At 42.8% G+C, this 20,938-nt stretch overlaps 1 protein-coding gene across 1 annotated transcript in view; it reads right to left on the reverse strand.

Moving 5' to 3' along the window:
• Positions 1–2,107: 2,107 nt before the first annotated feature.
• aqr (aquarius intron-binding spliceosomal factor) overlaps positions 2,108–20,938 on the reverse strand; it is a 43,988-nt gene continuing 25,157 nt past the window's right edge. The window contains exons 27-36 of the mRNA XM_030785990.1: positions 20,054–20,263; positions 17,210–17,347; positions 16,818–16,889; positions 15,801–15,988; positions 15,247–15,418; positions 10,854–11,024; positions 6,683–6,768; positions 3,873–4,047; positions 3,532–3,645; positions 2,108–2,734 (exon numbers count right to left, since the gene is read on the reverse strand). Of these exons, the coding sequence (XP_030641850.1) occupies positions 2,462–2,734; positions 3,532–3,645; positions 3,873–4,047; positions 6,683–6,768; positions 10,854–11,024; positions 15,247–15,418; positions 15,801–15,988; positions 16,818–16,889; positions 17,210–17,347; positions 20,054–20,263 (1,599 nt within the window). The 3' untranslated portion in view covers positions 2,108–2,461. The remainder of the gene's footprint in view (positions 2,735–3,531; positions 3,646–3,872; positions 4,048–6,682; positions 6,769–10,853; positions 11,025–15,246; positions 15,419–15,800; positions 15,989–16,817; positions 16,890–17,209; positions 17,348–20,053; positions 20,264–20,938) is intronic.

Raw genomic sequence — 20,938 nt, forward strand, 5'->3', positions numbered from 1 at the left:
ATGTGAGTGAATGTTAAGACAGATGACGGAGCTTTGGAGAGCTTTATAGGCGTGAGTGTTTGAGAGAACATTGACTCTGGTGTTCGCTGAGATAGGTCAGATACGGACAGTCAAGATGAAAAATGACTGGACATAAGGATGGCTCTCTTAATGACTTGAACGTGATGGATTTGGTTGGATTTATGGTTGGCCTTGACAAGGGCTGACAGCTTCCGCTCCATTCACCAGCACTTAAAGACGTTACACTGAATCTGCAGGAACGTAAGACTGTCCACTTTAGGACTATGGACCACTTACTATCCAAAATCATGTGCAGTTGTTTAGTGAACAATTGTTCTCCTGTTCTCAGTGTACCAAAACGTAGGGTGTTACGAATGTAGATTACAATAGAAATGGCAATTCTTTTACTGCTGTACTGTGAGAATCTAGGCTTCGGTAAAACACTGCCAGACAAGCACATGTACATTAACTAAAATTTAAACATGCAGAAGCCTGCCCATTTGATTTTTTTTGAAAATCAAGTATTTGAATCATAGTTTGAGGAACAAAACAATGTTTTCATTCATCTGTCCAGCTGTCCTGTGAGCTGAAGAACAAAATTAATAAAAGACAGAATATTATGCAATAGATCACTTCTTCATTTTTCTCTCAACGTGACCTATGCTCTCAGTGTCTTGTGACTATATGAAATATTTAGTGGACTTTGAAGTCTCCTTCTCCTCATACACACACACACACACACACACACACAGATGTTCTGTCTCTTTAAGTAATTCCTCACCGTAGCAGTGTGATCTGAACCCCACGCTGTTAATCTCGAGGTTAGCTCGTGCTTCAGAGAAACACCCTCTGCTATGCAGTACAAGGAAAGAGGGGTAAAAAAAGAATAGCGAATAACACCCTAAACTTCTAAGGAATTTTACAGTCCTTAAGCTAATAACGACAAATATGAATCTGTCACTTGGGACTTGAAAGATTCTCAAAGAAATTCAACAGGGAAATAAAAAATAAAGAGAGAAAAGAACAGCAACTGAAAGAAGACAGACAGTTTAATGTAACTCAGAGCAATCTTGTCATGTTTACTAATCTGCACTACAAATTTTATTGAATTGTCTTTAGACGATGGTAGTTTCGCAAACACTAAGCGAACTGACTGTTGAGAGACTTCATGTTAGTGTTGGAAAGTGTTAGTAAAGTTCGACAGAATATAAGTAGAGAGAAAAAAAAACACGATACAAACCTACAGGGAGCTGTCCTATGTTGTGAAAAAAGAAAAGAGAAGTTCCAGTCCTGTTGCAGAGTTTTAGAGTTGTTTGTCTTTTTGAAAGTAAGTTATATTCACTGCATTCAAGGTCTCTTTTTCTGTCTGCCCCAGTTTCTGCTGTGAGATGGAATGATACTGACTTCGCGACTGGAGCCAAATTCCTCCCTGAAACTGCTAACTTCCTACAATGAGGTACCATGACACACACACACACACACACACACACACACACACACACACATACAAACATACACACACAGTCATGGGGAGGAGGTTTGGTTTCAGTGTAGAGTGTATCAGTGTATGAAAGCCTTCCGGAGATAAATTGCACAATATGCACATTCCCTGTAAATGGCTCAACTCTAACATGTTCAATCACTTCACTTAATGGGTGGAAAGAGAAATGTCTCATCTGTGCAGACAGCACAACCTCAACTGTGTGCCCAACTTCAAGCAGCCATCCTAAAAAAAAGTTCCTCATGACACAACAGATGAAAAAAAATGTTCTTCTTTTAGAAATCATACATGTTAAGAACACGAAACAGATGAATATCAGAGTGTAGGTTTAAGATGGGCTAAAATGACTGTTACTATTTAAAGAATAAAGAGGGTTGTGTTTATTTGTTGAAATGTAAAAGACAGTCAGCGCAGGGACGTGTTTAATAATGTATGCTGTTTGTCTTGCTGTGATTAGTGCAGCTTCAGTGCTTTCGATTAAAATGTCAGACCAGGAGCAATGACTTTAAACAAAACACAATGTTCAGAGGAAACATATAAGAAACGTCACAGATGCAGGTCACTTCACCATTTGATTTCAATTTTATTATAAAAAAAAAGGTAACGTGTTACAAAAATTTTGTCACAAAGCCTTTTGTCAACGAACTGAATCACAACTTTTTCCACAGTCCTTTTAATAAAAACACTCAAAAAGTATAAATTCTGTAAGGAATTGGACCTGGATGACAGAGGTGTGTCTGAATGCAATGAACGGTGAGAGAAGAGTGTAAAAGCAGGAGCTGGGAGGAGTCTGTGGGGGTTGGAGGCAGGCATTGAGATCTCTCCTTAAGAGGGAGGCACCTGTGTCCTGGAGGGAGGTTTTAAGGGACCTCCTGAAGAGGAAAGGAACCTTAAATGCCCTGCTCCTGCTGTGAGAAGACAGAGGACCGCGGGGGGGGGTGGGGGGTGCGTGTCTTGTTTTTACGGTCCCTCTTCATTGTCGTCTTTCTCGCTGTCTCCGCTGTCGCTGTCTCGGCCAGGGTGCTCGGGCATCTTGGCGTGCCGTTCGTCCGCCGTCTCCTCTGAGGGCTCTTCTTCCATCTTCGTGGGACCCTCGTCTTCCTTACCGTGATCCTCATCTCCAGTCTGCTCCTTTCCAGCCTGGGCCTCCTTTTCCTCCTCTGAGGCAGCAGATCCATTGTCTGCTGCTGCTTCAATCACCTGCTGAGGGGGAGGGAGGAGCTGCTGTTGCTGCTGCAGAGAGAGAGAGAGAGAGAGAGAGACAGGGAGAGAGAGAGAGAGAGAGACAGAGAGAGAGAGAGCGAGAAGGAGAGAAAGAGAGAGAGAGAGAGAGACCGAGACAGGGAGAGAGGGAGAGAGTGAAAGAGAAGATAATGCAATGCAGTCTAGTCTAGTGCTCATTAGAACTAGATCCTACACTCTAGTGCTCTGGGGGGTTTTGTGAGTGTGAATGTGTGTGTGTGTGTGGGGTTTGATAGGGGAGCTCAATTGCTGAGCAGTTTCAGTGTTTGGGAAACAAAAGCACCATGGCATGCACTTATGACATTTAATGTCTGCTTGATGTGATGGGGCTGAAGCTGCACCTCTATGCACAAGCACACGAACACGCGCACATGCATGCACGCACGCGGACACACACACACACGCACGCACACACACACACACACACACACACGCACACACACGCACACGCACACGCACACACCCCCTTTGCTAAAGGACAAAAAAGATCTCTATAGCATTAAATCAGCAGCTTCTTACACTTCACCAAAATGTTAACATTCACGGCATGTTAGCTTTTAGCATGCACATGTAAACTAATTCTCTTCCATTTGACCTATTTTTAGTTCTGCATTAAAATTTAAACCTCAAAAAGGGAATATTTTATCTTTTGTAAAAGGCTGCTTTCTCAGATAAATAATGGAGTGGGTTTTGTACAAAAAAAAAAAAAAAAAAGGGGGGGGGGGGGCGGTTTAAAGACATGTCTAATATTTGCTTACAAACCTACAAACACCTGCGCGCGCACGCACCTGTCTGTACTGCTGGGTGCTCCGGATCATATGCATGTACATGTTGTAGACCAGGTTGGCCATTTCCGGCATGCTCTTAACCACTTGGTCTGGCCGTGTGGAACGCTCTTCGGCCTGGGGGGGACAGGAGAGAGAGACAGACGGAGAAATTTATACATTTTCCTTGTTGTGGCGCTAGCTTTCTCTTTGAGGAAGCTCGCTTTATTAAAAAAAAAAAAAAAAAAAAAAAAAAAAAAAGAGAGGGAGACAGTCAGGCCCGGGGGAACACGTATGTTTGCCTATGGAAACCATGGTCCAGGGCACCTGTGTTTTCTTATGCCAACCCTTCTCCTCCCACTCACCGTGCATGTCTGGCCGTAGTACTCCTCTGGCCTGATGTGGAGCTGCAGTGGGCGGCCGGTGAGCTGGTTGAAGGCTGGTGTCAGCTCAAAGCAGTTCTGGAAGAGAGAGACTCGCGCAAAAATATACAGACCCAACCTGGCTCTGGACATGGCCACAACCAACCGCCTCACGTCCCTACAGAGAGAGAGAAGGGGGGGGGGGGGGTGATGGAGGAAAAGGGGGGGGGGGGTAACAAAAGCAAGCAGAGTGACAGAGTCAAGGATGAAACCGTGAAAGATAGAGGGGGTTAAAGAGAAAGATCCAGAGAGGGTGAGAGAGAAATATATAAATAGAGAGAAGCCGTGCGGGAGGAAAAAGGCAAAGGGCAGAGGTGGAGAGAGAGAGAGAGAGAGAGAGAGAGAGAGAGAGAGAGAGACAGAGAGAGAGAGGGAGGGGGAGGGGGAGAGAAAACAGAGATGGGTTACACTGGTTTCCATTTGCAGGAATTAAAGGATTAGAAGCTGCTGTTTTTTTTTTTTCCTCTGGTCAGGAATACACCCCCATTTCCAAATGAGAGTGCTGGCTTTAATGAAAGATATTATACAGGCAGATTGGGCCAGTCTCCATAGGCAGAGCCGTTATAATGAAGCCAATTCCTTTCATTTCAACAGACAGATAAGCCTCCTCCTCCTCCTCACTTCTGAAATGACTTCTCCTCTTTAAGCCTTTAACCAGGGTCTCAAACAGAAAACCTGCCTGTTTCATCACATCAGCACTACATCATTACTACAACCACACACCCACACAGAAACAGAGAGAGAGGGTGGTGCTGGTGGTGGGGGGGGGGGGGGGGGGGGTGTACAGACAAAGCAACCAGCTTTTTCTTCTTTAAAATGACATTAAAAAAATACTTAAACAGCTCCAGAGAGGGAGTCTAATGGGAATGATCTAGCTGCCTTTTTTATTTTAGAAAAGTAGTCCTGAGCTGGTCATGTATACAAATCTACCACAATGCTACTGCAAGTGATGTTTTCAGTTACTCTCATCTGAACGATGCACCAACCTCTTGAAGCAGTTTTGTCTTAGACACTGAGATTCTAATACACACTTCACTCAATATTAATGTAATAATGTTACTAGGCACAGTTTCTCACTTTGAGTGTCAAAACAGAGTACAAACCCAGAAGAGTCAAAGACAGGAAAGCAAATGTGATGGAAAGACAAAATGGTGCGATAACAAGTATATGGACATTTTTGACAGGGGTTCTGTGGTTGGGGGTGCTGTGGTTGGTAAAGGAACAGCCAATGAAATGCAAGCACTGCATGAGCCACAGTTGTGAATCAGAGATCCAAACCGGAGCTTTAGTTTGTGTTTCTCTCTGTGGGGGGTTTAGTCCTGACAGCATCAGGGAAAGCTTACTGTGTGATCATTTTAAACCTACCATGTTGTTAAATCTGTGGGTGGCAAGTGTTGTGACGTTATACTAAACAATTGTCTCTGTGTGTGTGTGTGTGTGTGTGTGTGTGTGTGTGTGTATAAAAACGAGGGTCACACTGCCAAAAGATTTCACAACGAATCACTGCTTTTCAAAATCATTTACAGCAGCGAAGGGAAAAGGTCAGTGTACTATGAACAAAACAGACAGGGCCTCTTCTCAACGGGCTTCACCGTGGCTTCCTCTTCCCTCGTCTGGCAATATAAGGGTCATTTAAACGGCAAGAAGCTCTGTAAACTCATTTAAGTGGCCGTGAAAACAAGCCATGTCTTTTATGGTACCCCTGACTAATGTTCCTTCAGCATAATTCGATTGGAGGACGACCGTTGGTACGTACAGGAAAGTCGACCATCTTCATCAACCCATATGTACAATTAACCCGCAATACAAATTATATGTCGCATTTCAAAAGGAGGCCCTGGATTAAATTAGGACCAAATTATATTATCACAAAGGAAGGAATGGAGAGGAAGAGGTCTAGATGAGTGTGTTTTATCGTCTGTCATGCCCCACCTGCCATCAATTCACATTTCCGTGATTACTTCTGACAACGAGACTTAGCTGTGCTCTGTGAGGGCATTGCGGCTTTTAGAGACGTTAAGGCAGAGGGGCGGCAATACAAAGGGATAACTTATTCATAAAGGCCCCTACTATATGTGCGGGCTGAACAGGTCTGTTTGCCAGACGGAATCTGGGGGGAGAAAAAAAACCCGCCCAAATAAAACACGCTTTAAAAACCAAAGACTGGGCATTTATCAGAGTAAAAAAAGCAAAGTTGAGCTGCGTTAAAATACCGTCTCTCTATTTAGCAAGCGATTAAATATGCCGCGCATCGAAATATGGGATGCCTCTCTATCGCCAAGCCAAAAGGGAAACGAAAAACCTTTTCGGGCGGTATTAACAACACACACTGCTGAGACTGCAAACTCTCTCTCTCTCTCTCTCTCTACACGCACACATATATATACATAAGCGTGGCGTTATGAACACAGCTTTTAAAGCTGGTAATAGCTGGCTTCAAAGAGTCGCTTTTGATCACGAAGCTGCTCTTTGTTCAGCACTTTCACCGCAATTATCCTGTACAATGCGTTAGCTCAACGCCGACAAAAATACAAAACGAGTTGCCCGTCTAGTTTTAACAGCAGCTTCAGAATTCACTTTATTCTACTGTTACAGATGCACAGCCCCTGCTTAGTGAGATAACTATTTGGACTGAGAGTGAGTGAGACAGAGAGAGAGAGAGAGAGAGGGGGGGGACTGAAAGACTTGAGGGGTGGTCTACTTAAAAAAAAAAAAGGTTTTCAAAATGCATGGGGGGGGAAAATAGTGCTTACCTCAAGTGTCCCACGGCTTTGGTACGGACAAGAGAGAGGATGATGTAGTCATTTTGCTGACCCTGAAACCTGTCCACTGTTGTCACCTAGTGAAAGAGAACATCCATTATTTCATAAAACGCTCTTGGCCTCAGGGCTTAAACTATACTTACCACCCAGTTTTTTTTTTCTTTTCGCTTTTTTAAAAGAGGATTTAGTTGAAAATGTGTAAATGGTGTGCTTGGCTGGCAACTGTGAAGGATTGTTGTCCCTCTTATCGTGCTGAAGCAAAAGTGGCAGGCAGAGAGAGAGAGAGAGAGAGAGAGAAAGAGAGAGGCGGTAGAAAAGGGCTTTGGAAGACAGTTGCCTATCAGCTTACCTGAGTTCTTAAGAAATAGTCATGCAACATGTGCTACACATACAGCTTTTTCAGCCAAGTTTCAAGTTTAAGAAAAACTGAAGCCATGTTTTTGAACACTGTTTTTTGTACATGTCAAGAAGGTTCACGGACCCTCTTTTCAATGCAATTGTTATGAGCAGAACACTGTGAGCCATATAACAAGTCTGAAAGCAGAGATGAGAGTGTGTGTGTGTGTGTGTGGCACTGATGCTGTAAGAACAGCAGTGATCTGATGAGTCTGTTAAGTGGTCATTATCTAAACAATAAGACCATGTCCTGTTAGACATGAAATTTCGAAAATTCAACACAAGTACACACATATTCTATTTTGACCGAGGGGCATCACCTTTAAAATTTCACACTTATTTAACTAAAATTTTCTCATGGCAGGTTTAATGTTCTCATGGCTTTGAAGGACAGGTTACTAGCATTTATTTACATTTTTTCACTATTATACCAATTTATGAATACCACTAGCTGTAAATTTCAAGATGCTTAACATGAGAATTCCTACAGTTAAAATCAATAGGAATGAAGAGACAGAGATCTGAACTAACCGAACTGTGGCTTCATATACTTCCAAGTTTTAGGAAACTGAAACTCAGCTATCCCAGCCAATGGAATACATCAGTTCCCCACTGATAGAGTTGTTTAAGGGTAAGAACACAATGGCACATGAAAAACTGATGACTCTGGTTAAAGCCAATAAAGCAAAACCTTACCAAGTCTTCGCAGTGGGGGGAAAAAAAAGACAGAAAGAGTGAGAGAGACATGCGTGGATACAGTATAATATTTATTTACAGCCTCTTGTTGCTACCCAGAACAGGTGCAAGACCAGGAGCAACAATATGTCACTTCAAAATGGCGTGATCTCACAGGGATTAGGATAGCACTAGCATCGCCCTCACAAGTTAAACCCCGACCAAGTGCTCTCCAGTTCCCCTGCCTCAGCCCCCACCCCAACCCCCCCCCCCCCCCCCGTCTCCGCGCCCCGAAGCCATGCCAAAAAGGCCCATTTTCCACTCAGGAGGCCTAGTCCCTGACGATATCGAATGGGGCCTAAATATGTTACATGATTTTCATCCAAAAGGTTTTGTTGTCAGCCCTCCCTGGCCACCGGTCCAAAGAAACATGGCAAAGCAGTTTATTTCAAGCTCCTCTGATGAGTTTGGCGTTTCTGCCTCAGCGTTGTTTGCCCTTTTATGAATAATTTATGGGAATTCGAGTTGGGAGGGGGGTTGGTCGCAGAGGTTAGGGCGTGACTGTATGTTCGCAGTTCCTGAGAGCAAAAAAAAAAAAAAAAAGCCAGCGTGTTGGTGACCTTTTTAGAATAAAGTACAAATTTTAGAATGCGTTCTCTCTCTATGCTGAAGTAAATGTAACCTGCTAACCAATGGGCCGCGGGGCCGTACCGTAAACATTGCATTCGCGTGATAGGAGGCGGCTTAAGGACAAATTCACCATTTCTATGACGCAGTTTCTTTACTATGACAGTGGATGAGATAGTGAGGTTTCATAATTCCAGAATCCTTATTGCTGGAAACCACAGGAGTTCACAGCCGGGGCTGAAGCTGGGGCTGAAGCTTTAAATAGGCCTACTTCACTGTTTTTAATGGTAAGGACCTTAAACATTCGGCTCTTTTGACTGAGCGAACCGGTGAACTTTTTGGTCAGCCCTTCCCTTTCTCAGGCCTCATTCACTGAGGCCACTAGCTGTATAACATCAGACAGTCTATGGTGTTAGAAATGTCAAGTCATGGTATCAGGAATGTATCAGTGTTGGCAATTCTCTCATTCACTCACTCTCACCCCTTATCTAAGCCGCTTATCCTAATCAGGGTCGAGGGGGGTGCTGGAGCCTATCCCAGCGCTAACAGGGTGAAAGGCAGGGAAACACCTTGGACAGGTCACCAGTCCATCGCAGGGCAGACAAACAGACACACTCACACACACATTCATTCCCAGGGGCAATTTAGCGTCTCCAATTCACCTAACCTGCATGTCTTTGGACTGAGGGAGAAAATCAGGGAAAACATGCAAACTCCACACAGAAAGGACCCTGGTCGCCTGGCGAATTGAACCCGGAACCTTCTTGCTGTGAGATGACAGCGCTACCCACTGCACCACCGTGCCGCCCAATTCTCTGATTCTCTGACTGTAAATGTTTCGACTGTCCTGTTGTTTCTCCACATGGCTCTCAGACTAGTTTTATAGGAGAAATACACAGAGAGGCCCAGAGGGACTTCTAAACCCGGGTAAAGGCTCTGACTTTGAGCGTAGCTACCTGCATCTCTACTTCTCCATTACGGGTAACACGGTTACTACCCATCCTTCACACCAGTGAGACATGGTGTGCATAGAGGGAACTGGAAGAAAACAAGAGGAAGAAAAAGAAGAAGAGGAAGAAGAAGAAGAAGAAACTCTGAAAAAAGTAGAGTAGAATAAAATGCCCTCTTCTTTGATGATATTTACATTGTATTTACATTAAGTGTAAACTGAAGTGAGCATAAATTTTTGCATGGGAGAGATGGAGAGCACACGTGAGTGTGAGTGCTGGTCTCGTGATTGAAATAGCAGTGTCCAGTTTGGTACGGCTCCTATGGGAGGTGAAAAAGGGATTGGTTTCATCTGAACGGATTACACTCGTCCGTTCCAACATCACTCCATCCCTCACTCCCTGTCTCTTCACCTCTGTTGGTGTTGCTGTGAATACAAACTAGACGAGGCCAGATTAACCTTATGGGCTTTCAAAGAGGATTCTATCAATGTCAATCTAATATAAGCCTAACCCTTTGCAAGAGAGGTTATCGTTTCAAATCTAGTTTGTATTTTTCAATATCATACAAATCAAAACGCTTCTTGTCCAAAGTGAGGAGTTTTGGTATGCTATAGAAAAAGAAACAATTTGAAAGGTAATAGGCTAATATGAATCTAAATGTCTCTCCATGGTAACACAGAATTTGCATATGTAAATGATTTGTTTATTCCACTGGAGGTGTATACAGTATGCATCGAGAACTCCTCCCCTTTGTTTGGATGTTTGGTGGAGTTAGAGCAATTGTGTTTTTTTTTTCTTTTCTGTGTGTAATTAAAAACCTCACAGCAGTCTACTTCTTGAACTGACATTTGTTTTGCTTTAGCGGTTCTGACAAACTGTCAGCTATGTTCTGGCAATGCAACGGACAGAGTGACCTTTACACAGCCCAGCACTTTCCACTGCCTCTGTCTCTCTCTCTCTCTCACGCACACACACACACGCGCAGAAGAATACATTACACCTAACTCATATGCACATCTTAATGAGGGAGAGAAATGGAGACAGAGAGAAACATGATGATGTTACAGTAGAACAACAGCATAGAGGGGTAAAAGACAGCATGATATAAGAGAGAGAGAGAGAGCGAGAGAGAGAGAGAAATGGCTTTTACTCAGCAATGCTATAATTACGAGCGTAAGGCTGTGTATTAATATGTTGAGAGTGCACATTCCCTTTTTTTCCACCTCTTTCAAACTACAGCACAGCCATTCTCCCAGTCAAATCAAATTTGAACAGGAATGTCTCCAAATGCACAAACTCTGCCATGGAGTGACTGCTTCAACTCACCACTCAAACCACAAAAACACATTTCGGCATAGTTTTTATCAGCACACACACACACACACACACACACACACACACACACACACACACACACACACTCACAGATGGAAATTACATGGTACCCTACACACATACCTGCATGCGCACGCACAAACAAGTGCATAGCGCTTTGAAGGGGAGAGCGCCCATACCTTGTTAGGCTGACCGAAGAAGGGGTTCCTGGCACAGCGTTGGTTGATCACGTCACGTATGAGATGTTTCTGGCCGTTGTAGGTAGTGAGGATGCTGATGCGATCGGATGGATAGCCCAACAGACGCATGAACATGTACAGGGCGACCGAATACTCTGCCTCAGCCAGGTTCTGAAAACACACACACACACACACAGGGGAAAAAGTTCAAAGGTCACATGAGTTAGGATTCATTCACATCCTCTCTGACCTCTGTCACCCCCCCCCCCCCCCCCCCCCCCCCCCAAAAAAAAACAAAACAAAACAACAAAAAAAACACACAACCCAAAAACAACAGCGAGAGGGGGCATAATTTGGATTAGCTTACTTGTGTGATTACATTGTATGCAAAAGGCAAGTTCTTCACACTTTCAGAGAAGCACCACTCTGAGTGAGAAGGAAGTGAATTCATTATGAAATGAAGAGACAAAAGAGCTTTCTACAGAGGAATTCTTTTTCCTGTGTCTTCACAGCTGTAAGAGCGGTATTCATGTCTAGGCCTATATGATAATTAATTTAATATTGTTGGCATGATTACGATAAACTGATGTTTTCCTGCAAAAATGAGATGCTCCCTCATTGTTTTATATAATTAAAAAACACATATAATATGAAACATTATTATCACATAATTTCCACCTATCCCTTTTTTTAAATGTTTTTAATAAGAAGGTAAGACAAACGGTAATACATATCATTTGACAAATTAATGGGGAGAAATAAGCTTTTTTTGGGGGGTGATTAAGAATATTCCTAGAGCAATAATTAATGAGGCAGATTGCTGAGTCTTAGGGGCCACTGATTTGAATAGTCCAACATTACAGCATAAGCAAATTACCATTCAGAGCATCTGGCATCATAGCAAGAGCTTTTCCCCCAAATGCATCAGCTCACTGGCCTGATGTTCAAACATACCGTCACAATGAAGGCAGAGATTACATTTCTCAGTCACTGACAATTAAGACTGAGAAAAATGAATGCGTCTATTCCTCCTCATACACACACACACACACACACACACACAGTGCAATGGAGTCATTGGGGTCCTCTCAACAGCTCTACTCCGACTGCGTGAATATAGACAAAAGGCTTTGAAAATCATAATAATAATATAGGCCACAACAATTTCCATAATCAAATAAGACCATTTGTGTCCAAAACCAGCTGCAGTGGTTGGTGCTTCTCTCACTCGCTCAAGTCTATTTTTATCCGGCACAAAGACTCATTTCATTAGGAACAGCGATCTGATTTCTCAATGAGAATGCAAACGCAGTGTTGACGGGCTGGGCTGGGCTGGGTGACTCAGCGGGTGGGTGGATGGAGAAAGTCGCCTCCCCACGTGGTTAAAAAGACTGAAAGTTTCACAGCAAACAGGAAAGAGAAACTTTAAGGTTTGATGAGTTTCCTTTTCCCGTCCTTGAGGATGCTCACAGAAGGGCGTTCCAAACAGGATGATTAAAATCCAGGGAGAGAGGGATAAAGAGAAAGAGAGATGAAGAGAGAGAGAGGGAGGCAGTCGCTCCTGTGTCTGGTCTGAAATGCAGGTGTAGATGCATGAATAAAAAGAGCTTTTTTAACGTCCTTCATCTTCCCCCTCTACAAACGACTGCCATGTCTGCTATAGTCTACACTAGCACGAGGGGGGGGGGGTCATTTCTGAGAAGTTAAATCCCACAGATAACCATGTACTGTATCGCTAAACTAGGATCAAGTTTTAATCTCTGGAGCACAATTTTGTGGTTTACCAATTTTTTTTTTTTTCCCACAGATGTGGGTTTCACTTTGGTAGCTCTGATATCTTCACAGATAAAATTCTAACATTTAATAACTTTAGCTGGAAACAATAAGATCATTTAAGGATCACAAAACTGCCATACATAAATTTTTTTTAAATGAGACAGTGTGGAAAATAGGGCCTGAAACTCTGATTTGTTTGTTTTGTTTTTTTTTTTTGCTCAGCGAGAGAATGAGGGCATGAGGCAAACAGATGAGGGATGCAAAGTGTCAAAACCAAAAGCTCATATTTTGCTCCGGTTTTAAAAGACGTTATGGTTAAAGGGAAAAGGTCGCGTGTCAACCCCACTCCATCTCATCGCGTATGCCAGCGGCAATGAAAAAAACAAAGGAAAAAAAAAAAATGACCCCCTCCCCCTTCCAAATGTCACAAAATATCCCCCCAAATAAACCAACCCATTTTTTCAAAAGCACAGAAAACATACATTATTCAATTTTTTTTTTTTTTTTTTATTAATGCTTGCTAATGCTTTCCCTATCGCACTGGGAGAGATGATTTCAAAAGCCAGTTTTCTTTGTGATAAAACGAGATATAATTGTTACATCAAAACACAACAACGGCACTTTGGGCCCATATCTCCCTTGCCTAGGCTCAGTATGAAAAGAACCTCATTAATATTGATCCTTGTTTCAGAGAGAAGCTTAAATACGGGGCTTTGGAAAAGGGTTTTTAATGCACGTCGACGTTATAGGAGAGGTTCACCAATTTCTAGGCCGTGCACACTTTAAGTTTTCCTGAGTAAAAAACTTGGGAGCTGAAACGTAGCTACTGAAACTAGCTGTATGTATTAAATCCCAATTTAAAGCTGCTTGAGTGTGAAAACATAATGGAGGGGAGAAACAAAAATGATTAACTTCTCTTTCTCCTTTTTCTTTTCTCTCTTTTTTATCTCTTTAAAGTTCCATGATGTTAAACGGTGCATATTTCATTCAGACTTGACAAGACAGAGTATCTTGTAAGAATCTCTACTCTACTGTTTCTCATTATTGCAGAAAAGATGGTTGCAAACTCTCGCTCTCGGTCTTATATGCACACAGCGTGCGAACAGAAGAACTAACATTACCCTTGCCTGTCCACTTTTTTTTTTTCATCCGGTTCTGTTTCATGTCTTTATACAAATGTGATCTAATATGCCGCAACTCCACAGACCCCTGTAACTATGGCAACAGTGTAGCCTCAAACCATGGCCTCACTTTCAGCTCAACAGCCGAGGACTGAAAGGATGAGGGAGGGACAGAAAGAGAGAGAGAGAGAGAGAGAGAGAGAGGGAGAGAGAGAGAGAGAGACACTGTGCCTCTCTCTCTGGGATCAGGGTTAAACTGTGGTGTCAGATCAGTCACAGTAACATGAGCATTATGGGAAGGCACACAAAAACACACTCTTGCTGTGACACAGTGTTTCCACAGACCCATGTTTAACCAATTTTACAGGGTTTCACTCTCTCCCAATTTTTGTGCACTAACCCAGTGGAATCAAACATTTAGGAGTCAATCAGGCACTAAATTGCCCAAAGCAGTTAGGTCTTTTTTTTATTCAAAAAGATCAATGACTCGCATACCATGCAACCACCACTCTAAATGAACAAATTTAGCCTGAAAAATGTTCACCCTCAAGACATCTTATTAACCAGTCCTCACACCAATCGGTACAGCCACTCAAAGAAACAGGGAGATCAGACAAACCAAGATTAATAGCAAGCGTAGCTGATTTTTCATCTTTTCTGTCATGTTCTTACTTTAAAACATCCAGCTACCGCAGTGAGTTGCTTAAAATCAACCCACCCAAACACCCAGCGTATGTTTGGTTTAAAGTTTTGAACTTGAAGGTTAAAACGCTTACGTTAGAAAAGACAGAAAACTGTAGACCCTTCACCTTTAAGGTGAATAATGTTATAATAATAATAAACAAAAGCATACGCGGAGCGGCGGTGGACGTAAAGCAAACATATCCGTTCTTCGTGTAAAGATGTCGGGGGAGATGTATTTTAGTAAATGAGCCGTGATGGAGTGGCTTGGAAAAGGTTGTCGGGGGAGACAGCCTGGAAGCTTTATGGAACACATGGCCATGAGTGCAAAATGGCACACAGAGGGCAAGTGTTTGTTCAGCTGCTGCATGCACTTACTGGGGCAAACTAGGAGCTTCACTATTGCTCCTCAAGCCATCACTTCTCACAGCACTGTGTGTGTGTGTGTGTGTGTGAAAATAGTATCAGGCAAATGTAGTGGGACTCGTGACCTAAAGAGCCACATGATGCTACACAGACCCATGGTCATCACTTAAGACACAACGAGAGACTCAGTGTGCACACAGACCGACACACACACACACACACACACACATATACACAGAGAGTATTTGCTGTGTGGCAAACAAAGCCTTGTCTGTGTACTATGGCATTTGGACATTTTGAGACTAGTATTGCTCCATTATAAATATATCATAAGAATATGTTCATACATGAATTCTGACTGCAGAGGGACAATTTCATCCTCTGATTCTACACTACACACAATCCAGTTTGTCAGAGCTCACAGGGGCTGAGGGAACAGAAATACTGACCTGGTAAAAGTAAGGGTTGGGCTCAGTTTCACCCACACCATTGAAGTCTTCAACATTTATGAGCTGGAAGTCAAAGGTCAAGCCAGGGTTAGGATGCTGGAACTCAGGCTGAAGCTGAACGTGGGGCAGATTTCCTAACTGCTTATAACGCCAGTTGTAAAGGTTACACAAACTGTGTGTGTGGGGGAGAGGGAGAGAGAGAGACAGAGAGGATTATTGACACACCCTCAGCATTAGGGCAGAGGAAAAACAAATTTAGACTAAGACTAACTAGATCTAGACTGAGACTAACTAGATCTAGACTGAGACTAACTTCTTGAGAAGAGAGTCAGTGTAAAGTGGAGCTATGTCTTCCTTTTTTTTTTAAAAAAAAAATTCATTAAACCATCTAGACAAATAATTGACAAATCACAAATAACTCAAACATGTTACAAGAATACAACAAAAAAGGAAAAAAAAAAAATTCAAATTTTTAAGTATGGTAATTAAAGGCTAAACACAGCTACATGGGCTGTATAATACTGTAAAAAGGGAGTGTTTATGAACAGACTGACCTGGCCCGAGCTCGACCCTGTGCGTCTAAGTCCACAGTGGGCACGCCCAGACGCACAAAACGAGTGAAGAGAGACTGCTCCATGTTGGAGTACTTTTGGAAGGCCATGTTCTTAATGACAGGGGGCAGCTGGTGATGATCACCAATCATAATCCAGCGTTTAAGCCGACTGTAGCCGTCCTCCGGGTTCTGTCGCCGGAACGTTAAAAAAAGGGAGAGAGAGCAGGAGAGAGACAGACAATTTTAAGTTTGAAATTGAATGGTGCCAGTCAAATGAATGTCTCATCTATCTGATCTATTTATCATTTTCTTACTTGTAGATAATACAAGATTTCTTTTTTAGTACGAGATGGATAAAAATATCAAAAGGATCTCAATGTGTTCTCCATGCATAGAGCACTAACAAACTGTCACTGTCTTGATAATCTGACAATACTCTAGGCAGATATTATGTGCTGTAAAAACAAACAAACAAAACCCCCCACAAATAACAACAACAACAACAACAACAACAACAAAAAGCAGAACTTGTAAAACTTTGGAAAACACTGGATGCTGCTTTGATGGAGTTGGTGTTTTTTGCTGTGTGTGTGTGTGTGTGTGTGTGTGTGTGTGTGCGCGCCCTGAGGGGGTGCATCCCGTGGCATTTTTGGCCCCTTGCTGAGAAGAGACAGAGAGACAGGTGGCCATAGAGGAGCAGGGAGTCTGTTCTGACAACATGTTACAGTCTGAGAAGGCGCCCAAGCTTCCAGAGCCTCTCAGCACACAAGCCACCCACAGTGACTAGACTTATGTTTTATCTACACACACACACACATACACACACACACATTCATTCTTTCTCTAAGTTTCAAAAAGTCCAGCTGATCTACATTTCAAACATGCTTAGTGGACCCTACTGAACTCTTTCACAATGTAGTCCACTTAATCTGTGTGTGTGTGTGTGTGTGTGTGTGTGCGCATGCGCATGTCAGTAATGAGTGAGGAATAAGAAGAGAAGGATTAGGGTGTACTTCACCTGCAGCAGGAGTGGAATAAAAGTTTCAATCTCCAGGATCTGAGCTGCTTCTTCCATCAGGATGTTGTCATACTAAAACCAGACAGAGCAATGTAAACACAATGGACCAGGTTCTCAGATACGGCTTAAGATTAGTACTAGATTAAACCCCATCTATAACCAAGACTAAATAAATTTGGACTGAATAAATTTCAGTCCAGGACTGACAGGCACAAACACATGTCTCACACAAGAGCTTTCTAAACATGAGATCATCTGAAGTACTGTATGTCACTGAACATAAAAAGTGTGTGTGTGTGTGTGTGTGTGTGTGGGCATTAAAAAGGAAAACAACGTGTGTTGTTTGTCTTGAACAGCAAAAGAATAACGAGGGACATGGGCTGAAATCTTACCTTGAAGCCCAGCTCTACTAGGTCATGACGTTTGAGTGCAGCGTGCGTGCAAGTCATGGCGATGATTTTGGCTTCTTTCACCAAAAGGTATTTTGAGCGATCCAGGCCGCTACGCAACAGCTCAAAGGCTCGGAACTCCTGTGAGAGAGAGAGAGAGAGAGAGAGAGAGAGAGAGAGAGAGAGAGAAATAGCCACCATTTTAATAATAACCAACTCCAAACCTAGCATCTCTCAGCACAGCCAGAGCGCATTAAGAGAGGAAAATGGCCAAACACTGTGTTAAAAAGAGATTTCCTCATCATCTGCATAGCAACACTATAATATAACATTTATTCTGATCAAGGACAGTGAGGGGAAACAAGCCAGTTATGGCCCATTTGGACAATCTGTGATTCTGACCTCAAACATCATTTCTCTCCCATGTTTCCTTCCATCATTTTTTTTTTTTCCTGTGGGCACCAGTACTGTGGCGACAAAGCGCTTTATGTATTTTAACTGGTGAATACAGTTTGCTATAGCAGGGAAAGGGAGCATGCACAGGGAGATATATATATATATATATAAATATATATATATATATATATATATATATATAAATAAAAGGTAAAACATAACCATCACAAGAGGAAGAGCAAAGGACTGTGTTTACAAGTAAATAAAGGGCAGGGCAAAGAAAAATAAATTACGAGCCGTCAGGTGACACTCGACATGATAAAATCCATTACTCAGAGCGAAGACACAACCTTCTGGCTGGAAGGAGAAGCGAGTGGAAACGCCTGTCATTGCAGGAGAAGCCATGGCTTTCCAGTCACGCAGGTTCACGCACAGCAGACAGGAGAACATGGTTCACTGTTAATGAAGAGTGTGAATGACAGGGCCGAGAACAGAACACAGGCACTATGCTCTCACAGTGAGCCTTCGCTGATCTTTCCCGTGGGTCAACGCAGCGGAAACGTGTTGGGCTAATTCACGCGCCCTTAACCGAGATACACTCAGTACTGTTAAAGGCTTAACCAAACACCAGCAAGCTGATCTCCTTTCAGTGGTATTTTAAATCTCGGTGTGTCAGTTTGCCTGGATATGTGTGCATGTGTGAACAGTTCTACAGGTTAGTGACTTTCAGCCAAACCAGTGCGACAAACATAGTTTAGTGGCTTTAAACCAGTCCAGTACGACCAAACATGGTTTAATGGTCTTAAATCAGTCCAGTCTGAAAAACATGGTTTAATGGTTTTAAACCAGTCCAGTATGACAAACATGGTTTAATGGTTTTAAACCAGTCCAGTATGACAAACATGGTTTAATGGCTTTAAACCAGTCCAGTAAAATAAACATGGTTTAATGGTTTTGAACCAGTTGAGTATAATAAACATGGTTTAATGGCTTTGAACCAGTTGAGTATAATAAACATGGTTTAATGGTTTTGAACCAGTCCAGTATAATAAAGATGGTTTAATGGTTTTGAACCAGTTGAGTATAATAAACATGTTTTTTTGCTGAAAATAGAGGTGAAGCAGGGAGCTTTTTTTTTTAAATGTCGTACTGGTGTTTCAGGTCAGCCCCCTCTCAGGGTGCTGTGATCATACATATTTCATACACTGCTATTTTAACATTAAAGCATGAGTTCATCCTACAACCGATGAAAAACATACAATATTAATGTGCCTATTTTTAGCATCAAGCTCCTTCGTGGAGCAGAGGTGAAATATAGTCTCCTAGGAGGAATGTAAAAATACAAACAAACAAAACACTACAGTGGTATATGCAAAATCCAGAAGCCATCTCCCCAATGTTTCAAATAAGAATGCACTGTGCGAGAGAGAAAGTGAGAAAGACTGAGAGAGAGAAAGAGTGAGCGAGAGAAAGAGAGAGAGAGAGAGGGAGAGAGAGAGAGAGAGAGGGGGGGGGGGGGTCGTAGCTCATACTTTCATTTCGACTGTTTTCTGATAGAGAAACAGAGAGACATATCTAGAGATGAGCGAGATAACGCGGGCATGGTTAGACGAAGAGGAGAAGCTTTGGCAATGCTTTGATAAGAATCACAGACACAGTAAATCAAGGCAAACGTATGCGCCTTGGGCAGATACCGACTCCCAATAACTCTCGTATTACTCTCAGAGGCCTTCAGAGAGCTGTCATAAATCCCTAATGTTATTGTTATCTCTGGATGAAAACTGACTTTGACCCTGGGTAACGTGCTCTCAGAGACTGGGCTGGAACGGCTGATGTGTGTTGGGCGGCATGCATATATGTGGTGTGCGTGTGCGTGTGTGTGTTTTGTGTTTGGATGGGGAGAAGACAGTTGACATGCCACCAATCATCAAGTTAAGGACAGTCATGTCACACTCCAACAGGAGGACAGAGAGAATGAGAAAGAAAATGAGACAAATTCAACAGGCTGTGCTTCCTTTGAATGAGATAGAGACTGGTGTGTGTTCTTTAAAAAATATGAATTTTAGGATAAAATGGAATAATTCTTCCCAAACAAAGGAACAAAGGAATTGTGTATGGCTCATTGGTGAAGAAAGATTTCATTATATGGAGTGATGTTTGTTGGACAAATAAACAATTACATAAGAGAGTTTAGTGACAGTTCAATGAATGAAGTATGCTTCAGTTATGTATATTCACATTAAGCCGATGTATGTCGATGCATAATCCTGGAATCTCGTTTTCGAGTACACACAGATACACGGACACACTCGCACACATGCAAGGGCAAGAGCTTGAATGATTGTGCGTATAATCCTCTTCACCATTCCAAGGACACACAAACACACAAACACATGCATACACACACACACACACACACACAGACACACCAGACAGAGAGAATGCTTGTACCTCAAGCTGAGTGAAGATTTTGCGGATGTGTCTGTAACAGCCTTCGGCGATGTCCATGTCTTCCTCGTACGTTCTGCCTTTAAACACAGGCTGGGGGGCGTTGGAAAAGTACTTAGGGAAGGGAAAATGAGAGGCCACTTCCTCCACGCCCACCTGCCGTCCGGATTTAGGTCCGACTTTACTCATGTACTCCTCCCAACGAGACATCACCTAGAGACAGACAAACGCAAGGCCTCTTCTTCAGTACAATCACCCACTGGAACTTTCATATGCAGCTATAATGAGATAATGGTCCACAGAGCTGGTTGACAGTGTGACAGTGAACTAAATTAGAACTGTACATGTATCAGTGCAAACCACATCAATGTTAATGGGCCATACTCATCCATGAGATGATGAGAGAAATCTACAGACCACAGAGACGGCAAATTGATAAGAGGACCTAGGACGAAGGTAGGGTACAACCAAGACTAAAAAGAAAAAAAGCAATGCTGTTCTTAAAAGAGAGAGACAGAGACAGAGAGAGAGAGAGAGAGAGAGAGAGAGAAAACAGCATGGGACATGCTTAAAAGAGCAGATTTAAGACTGATGAGCTGGTTTGGACCATAAAGAATAGGAAGGTGTATGGAGGCAGTTCATAGTATCTCTGACAAAACCAAAGACCGTCATGACCGCTCCGTAAGACAAACATCTCTCCTCCCTGACAAGATCACCTCCCTCTCCTCCAGACTCCCCCTCTCCTCTCTAGTTTTCCCCATCCTAGTGACTCTAGGTGTCTCTCTGCAACCCCCTTCCGCCCTCCCTCCCTCTCTTTCTCCTTCTCTTTCTCTCTCTCTCTTCCTCTCTCTCAGTGACAGCTTGGTTACTGCTGTTTCACCCCTCTGA

The sequence above is a fragment of the Chanos chanos genome, chromosome 1, assembly GCF_902362185.1.
Source record: "Chanos chanos chromosome 1, fChaCha1.1, whole genome shotgun sequence".
NCBI classification, from domain to species: Eukaryota; Metazoa; Chordata; class Actinopteri; order Gonorynchiformes; family Chanidae; genus Chanos; species Chanos chanos.